Below are 6,863 nucleotides of genomic sequence, written 5' to 3'. Positions count from 1 at the left end.
ATTTGATATTCCATTCCCATCTCATATCAAGATATCTTGTCGTTGAGATATGTCATTTTGACAGCTTGAAAATGAGACTTCGATCCGCAGGAATAACACTGAATTCTCGGGATAATCTGTTGTGCGGTTTCATCCGGTGCAGGCAGGTTCCGGGCACAGCCGGAGAATGGATTTCGGCGTGGCCTCAACCAGCAGCAAACTCACATTGGAGGCCTTTTAATTCCGAAAATTCCGGCCAAGTTGGTGCTGCACAAGAAGGAGACCCGAGAAGAGATCAAGGACAAAAAGCTGTCGGCGAAAGTTTTGAAGATTTTGGCCAATCGAGAGCAGGAGGAGCGCGGAAAAATGCAGCAGGCCCGCCAGATGCAGAAACTAGACGATGCGATCGATAAGCAGAACTTGGCCATGACGTTGTAGGGACCAGGACTCCGGCTCCGAAATGGACACCTTTTTCGACAACGGGATACCGTCGAAGCCATTACTTACCACATCCAGGACATATTCGGCTACGGTCAGAGCCGTTAGCGGAACGAGAACTTATAGGATCACGAGATATAGTCCATCTTTGGCAGATGCATTTGCAAGAAGATCGGCCTGCTTGAAGACTTTGAAGACAGGCGACTTTAAGAGGGGAAGTGGCAGAAGGCGCTGCGAATATGAAAGCTGTGAGAATGGGTGCAGTAGGGGGAAGGTTTTATTATGGGGTTCTTTTTTATTATTTTGGAATCAATTTTGTAGGAGTTTTCTTCCACCGGTTTCCTAATCAATTGCTGCAACTCTTTTATGGCTAAGCCACCGATGTCGCTCTTTAACAGCCGCTTCTTCTCGTTCTCATCATCCCCTATGGCGAGTTTCAAGTTGTACTGCTGCTATTCTTTTCCGGTGACAACCGACTTTTTGCCCTCCCCTCGGATGCTGGCGCCCGTACTACAACCGGCGTTGTCTCCATCACTGCCTCGAGATCGCTAATCATCAGCTGGGTCTCACTCGGTTTTCGGCGACCTGCTTGCTGATTGACCGCTGGTTCCGAGTCTCCGTGGTAGTTTCTCTTGCCCATCCCCTGCACCGGCACTGCCTCGTTCAGAATGATGTTGAGCAGAATCTGGCCGATGCTGGATTCGGCTCGTATCATTATCTGCACCTTCCGGTTCACTTTGATGTACAGCGTTCCGATGCCACGGTCCGAGTAGTTACCGTCAGCTTTGACAAAGTTTGCACCGCTTGGAAAAGATGCTGTCCTTTTCCTTGAACGGCGTGAACTCCACCGTGGACGGTTCGTCCTCGTCGTCATCGGCGGCGGCCTTTTCGTCCGGCTTGCTGTCCTCGGTGGGTTTGGCCACGTTGGCAAAGATGAAACCCGTTCCGGACGTAGAACTTGTCGAGCCAAACCCGAAGCTAAATTGTTTGGCTGCTGTCGTCGTCGCTGGCGCGACGTTTCCAAGAGTGAATCCGCTGGTGGACGATTTTGCGGCCGTTGATTCCTTGCTGCTACTCTTCTTGGCCTCAATCTCATCCAGAATCTTTTTCGTGATCCTTGAAGATCGGCCTAAGCTTGCACACCAAATTCTCCTTGACCTTCTCCGAATTCCAAGCAGCCACGGCCACACTGAGCGCCTTCACGTTGGCCGCATACTCCTCATCCCCGGTGTCCTTGCCGATGGAGCCTGTTGTTTCCTCCTTCGGCCGGCTTCCTACAACGACCTTCTTGCTCGGGTGAGTCGTGGTAAAGATAGATGGTGACACTGAGAAGCAAAAATTGACTGCCTCCTGCTTCAGTAGGCTTCACAGCCGGTGTCGACGTCACCCCGACGAATCCCTTGAACGCATCGAACACCGACGACGATCCACCGCTGCCCGCGGAATCCGTGACGACGACTCCGTTTTAACGACGCGTTTTTTTTTTCAGCTTGCGTCTGGGTAAATCGGTCTGCCTCTTCCTCTTCGTTCCAGTTGCTGTGGTTCAGGTCGGACATCGCACCGCGTTTGGCCATTTTCCAGGTTAGAACCAGATTAGCTACTTCAATCTTTGATGTTGCTTTACGGCCGCAACAACGAGTGATGTTTTTGGTTTGTTTTGATGTTTTGACGTTTGTCCATCAACCCAAGATAAAATTTGAAGGGTAGGAATACGCTAATTGATTAGCGATAATCCTAATCAACTAGTTGTAAATTCTGATTAACTAAACGATTATTTTTAGTTAATTAGGGCTTGTGTCTCACCCCTCGGAATAACCATGGTCCGCCATCTTGGATTATACCTAAATATCAGTAATTTTGGTCCCCTCACTTTTCCAGAAAATACCTAAAATTAAGGTATTTTGGTTCTACAATTATACCTAAAATATAGGAATTCTCGTACTAAAACGCTATTAGTAATTTTATTACTAATAGCCGATTAGTAATAAAATAACTTATTGCAGTCAGGTTCGATTATACCTAAAAATTAGGAATTTATACCTAATGTCCGTTTTGCGTGTAAATTGACTGGCTTCCCCTTAACCATCATTATACTAATACACAAATAGCGAGTGAAACACGCTTGTCATGGAGACATTCGAGCTTTGACAGCCGGTTTATTTTGGAATTTCGTTGCGTGTTTGCTCCGGCATTTACAGAATATATTTAACTCACTGCGAATTGCAAAATCTTCTAATTTTATGTAGAAAACCATTTCTAAAAATGTTAAAATCAATTATTTCACATAGTGTTAGATTAGGCCGAGTGACCGTCGCAAGAAACGTAGCGCTAATCCTGCGCCAATCGTCCAACAAGGCAGTGGTTCTGCACGAAGTCGGCAAACCCTTGGTTTTGGAGGGCGTGAAACGGATCGAGCAGCTAAAGGACGATGAGGTAAGCGGGATTTGGTCACGCCCTGGTGAGCAAGTGCTAATTTGTTGTTGGCATATTTGCAGGTGCGAATCAAAGTGCACTATTGCAGCTTAAATTCCACCGACGTGCAGATCATCGCGGGAAAGTGCCCACCGGAGCTGAAGGTTCCACTTCCGTTTATTCCTGGTCACGAAGTGTCCGGCGAGGTTGTCGAGATTGGCAAGAACAACCCGAACTTCCTGAAGCGTGGTGACCGGGTTGTGGCCATGAACGATCTGCAGGATCCGAACGGAGGGTTGATTTCGGAAATGGTCGTTAAAAATCGGGACGTTTGGGCCGTTCCGCCAGAGGTGCCCCTGCGGGAGATGACCGTTATGCCGTACGGACACGGTACTGCGCTGCTAACGTTTGCGCTGCATTGTCCGCTGGAGCAGAACGATCTGCTGTTGATAACGGCTGGACCAGCTGGGATGGGATTGGCCGCGATCGATTTGGCGGTGAACGTTTACAAGGCAAAGGTTATTGCAATTTGTGACACGGAGAGTAGCTCGGATTTGGTGAGGGAGAAAGGGGCTCACAAAACGGTTAGCATGAACAAGAATTACACCAAGCTGTTCAAGAACATTGCGGACGCGATGGGCGATAAAAAGGCCAAGATTGCGTACGATGCCGTTGGAAAGGGACTGCTGCATTTGATGGCAGATTTGTGAGTAATTTAAAATCTCAAAACTTATAACAGTGAACAAATTTTTGCTTCAATTCCAGCGTTGACCCCGAAAAAGGCCAACTCTTCTCGGTGGATCCGTTCTTCAACAAGGAAACGTTCAAAGCTTCCAAACCCGAGTACGAACTGCCCAAAAAGAAGGAACGAACGGAAGAGCACGAACAGCAAGTGGCCAAGCTGATCGACAATATCAAGCACGTCGATTTGTACGAGTACGAGGACGAGGACGTTTACCGGCAGATGATTAGCGATACCGTTGAAATGCGAGTGCAGCGGATGGTTCACGGCCACATTAGTAAAGTGTTTATGATGAAGGAGATTCAGGAGGCGGTAGATTTTATCCTGCAAAAGCAGTGCACCGGAAAGGTGCTGGTGGATGTAAAGTGTGAGGATGATGATAAGTGTGAAGACGAGAAGGGAGCGGCGACGCAGGAGGAGAAGAAAAAAGATGACTGAATTAATTCGAAGAGATACTTAACTTTTTTTTCCTTGTTATATCTAAGTCACACATTTATCGTTCGGCAATGCAAATATAGTTACGCTTGAATGAATTAATCGATTTGTTTATTATGATTCGAAATATTCACTAATATTGATGATAATAATTATTATTCTGTGAGAGTCGCTTTCGGCAAATTTCCATTTGGAAATTAATTTCTGTAAGTTCAAATTCAAATTTCTGTAAAACAAAATGCAAATTCACCTCCGTGTACGCACGAGAGCAAGCAGCAGTCAAGTGCTCAGTGCTCCATCGTTTTTTCGCCGTAATTGATTGTGATTACCCGCGAGTTTGCTTCTCCAGCATGCCAAAGGCCGGCCGTGGCCGTGGCAGTTCGAGTGCGGCCTCGAAAAACCCGCGAAGTTCGTCTACCAGCCGTGTGCAAAAAGGTAAACAGATCAACGCCGTGTCGGCCACCCCAGCGCGGGGGAGCGTGAGCACAGAAGGCATCGACAAAAAGTATCTACATCCCGGCTATGTTCCGAGATCACCAGTGCGAACCCGTTCCGGTACTTCCGGTGTCACAACCAGTGGCACATCAACATCCGCCAACATCCCCATCAGGAACGAGTTCCAGATGCTGAGCGACGACGAAGAAAACAACAACACCGACGTTTAAAGTGCCTAATAGAAAGTGGGGACAAGGCACTCAAAATGCAATGCCACTCACAGTTGGTCACTCAAATTTTACCAAGCGTATAAATGGAAGGTGTTCATTTTTTGACAAATCCTATGGACGAAGTAAAGATTGTAAGCACCTTAAGTGTAAGATCTTGGGGGGTGCTCAATTTTTTGACAGAAAATCGCTGGGTTCTCAGTTTAACCGTCTTTAGGCACTTTAGGGTAAACTGGCGGTTTTACTCCAAAAACCCGACGGACGTAGCGCAATGCCACCGTTGCCAGAAATTTGGCCACGGCTCGCGGAACTGCAACCTCCGGCCCCGCTGCGTGAAGTGCGGTGAGTCACACCTCTCGGAGGCGTGCGCACTGCCATTGGACAAGGCAGCACAAACCAAGCCGCGCGTAAAGTGCGCGAACTGTGACGGCAACCGTACCGGCAATAACCGCGGATGCGTCGCGCGCAAGGCCTACCTCGAGGAGCAGGAAAAGAGGAAGAAGAAAGCAGCAGCGTCCCACCCTCCTCAGCGAAGTACGCAATGCGCCCCAGCAAGAAGTCACCGAGGAAGATCTCTTTACCCTGCCAGAGTTCTTTGCTCTCGCAGGGGAGATGATGACGCGGTTCCGGAGCTACCGTAACAAGGCGGAGCAATTCTTGGCCCTAGAGGAAGCATAGAGGAAGTGATAAAATTTACTGTGATCTAGTTGTAAGCTTTCCCTATTTCTATCCCCTATCATTAGCAATTGTGTAAGTTTTTTGAAAACTCTTGTTTATACATTATTTAATAGTAACAAATTCTCTAAAATGAATTATGACGCAACACACAGCTGAAATGAATACAAAAACTCTGTTAGGTACATTAAAAGAACAAATTGTAATTTGATTATTCACCAATAAAATCGAATTGAAATTGAAAACTTTATTTATATTGTTTATATTGTCGATTTATTTAGAATGGTTTTCATACTTCCCTTGCAATTTAAATAAATTTGGCCGAGATTCAATAATAAATAGTTTTCTTTCTTTGCAGTTTTGAATATCGTTCTTTCACATTCTTTAAGAAATGTTAAAAAAAGCAAAAATGTTCATGTGTTATAACATGTTCTGAACATCAAATTGTTAATCCAAGGCAGGTTACAATGAAAGCTTATTTTGCTGGAACTCTTCGTTAAACATTGTAAAAAAAAAAAAACAATATTTTCGAAAATGAGGTTCAAAATGCCTGTTAAAAATCTTGTGGATTGCTTGAATAAAAAACTCAATGTTCAAATACGCTTAGGGACAAATTGTTGATTAATTAATAAAAATTTCGCGGTATTTACGAAATTTCCCGGCCAAGGGCAAATTTCACGGATTACGCGGCGTCCGCGAAATCGCGAAAAATCACTAGCCCTAGCTATGATGGATCCATTCTATAAAATAATCAATATGTAATGCAAAGCAAACTCCCTATATTATATTCCATACTGAGCAATAGAGATATCCACGCGCGAGAGTGTGTTAGTTTGTTACGAAATTTACACGCAGACATAGGCAAATCGAGTAGAATGATTCGTCTGTCAAGATCAGCTGTGTCCTTTGTTCTACCACGAGCACGTGGTAAACAGCTGGTTTTTACAGACGATTGATCTACTCGATTTGCCTATGTCTGCGTAAAAAAGTTGTAAACAAAATCAGCTGCTTGGAATTCAGCCAATCACAATCGTTCAAAACCAAAACAATATTTCAAATACAAATACTAACACAGAATGATGGTGTGCGTGAGAGAAACCGTGGAGATCTCTCATAGAGATCAGTCCCTAAATCACAACTTAAGCCCATAATGTCCCTGTTGCTTAATACAACCATCGACAAGCCCACCATCAAACAAATCACTTTTTGAAAATTTGTTTTTCTTCCTTCTCTCAGCGCATGGGCGCCACTCTCGCAGGACACCATATTCTGCGAATAAACAAATTGGCCATAACGATTACCATTTAAGATAGCGATCGCATGGCTCAACCACCCGCACAAAACAGTCCGATCGGTGTGTCGACCAGCCTGCACACCTTAGACTAATCTGTCCCACTAGCCGCCACCAACATCAGCCGACTAACCTACACAACAGTGCAGACCAAGTTGGCGCAAAAATTAAGCACAAACCGCGCCAAATTGAGCTTTTTCTGCGTCGTTCGAAATTGTCCAACATTGGG

At 45.6% G+C, this 6,863-nt stretch overlaps 1 protein-coding gene and 1 pseudogene across 1 annotated transcript; one reads left to right on the top strand and one right to left on the bottom strand.

The window, feature by feature from the left end:
* Window positions 1–853: 853 nt before the first annotated feature.
* Window positions 854–1,991, bottom strand: LOC119765991 (annotated as a pseudogene).
* Window positions 1,992–2,562: 571 nt separating this feature from the next.
* On the top strand, window positions 2,563–4,108 carry LOC6053397 (quinone oxidoreductase-like protein 2). The gene is made up of 3 exons (XM_038257306.1): window positions 2,563–2,850; window positions 2,913–3,535; window positions 3,595–4,108. Exons 1-3 carry the CDS (start codon window positions 2,680–2,682, stop codon window positions 4,007–4,009), a joined length of 1,209 nt encoding a protein of 402 aa, XP_038113234.1. The 5' UTR covers window positions 2,563–2,679; the 3' UTR covers window positions 4,010–4,108.
* Window positions 4,109–6,863: the final 2,755 nt, after the last annotated feature.

The sequence above is a fragment of the Culex quinquefasciatus genome, chromosome 2 (assembly GCF_015732765.1).
Source record: "Culex quinquefasciatus strain JHB chromosome 2, VPISU_Cqui_1.0_pri_paternal, whole genome shotgun sequence".
Classification (NCBI taxonomy): domain Eukaryota; kingdom Metazoa; phylum Arthropoda; class Insecta; order Diptera; family Culicidae; genus Culex; species Culex quinquefasciatus.
This window is presented reverse-complemented; position numbering and strand designations above follow the sequence as displayed.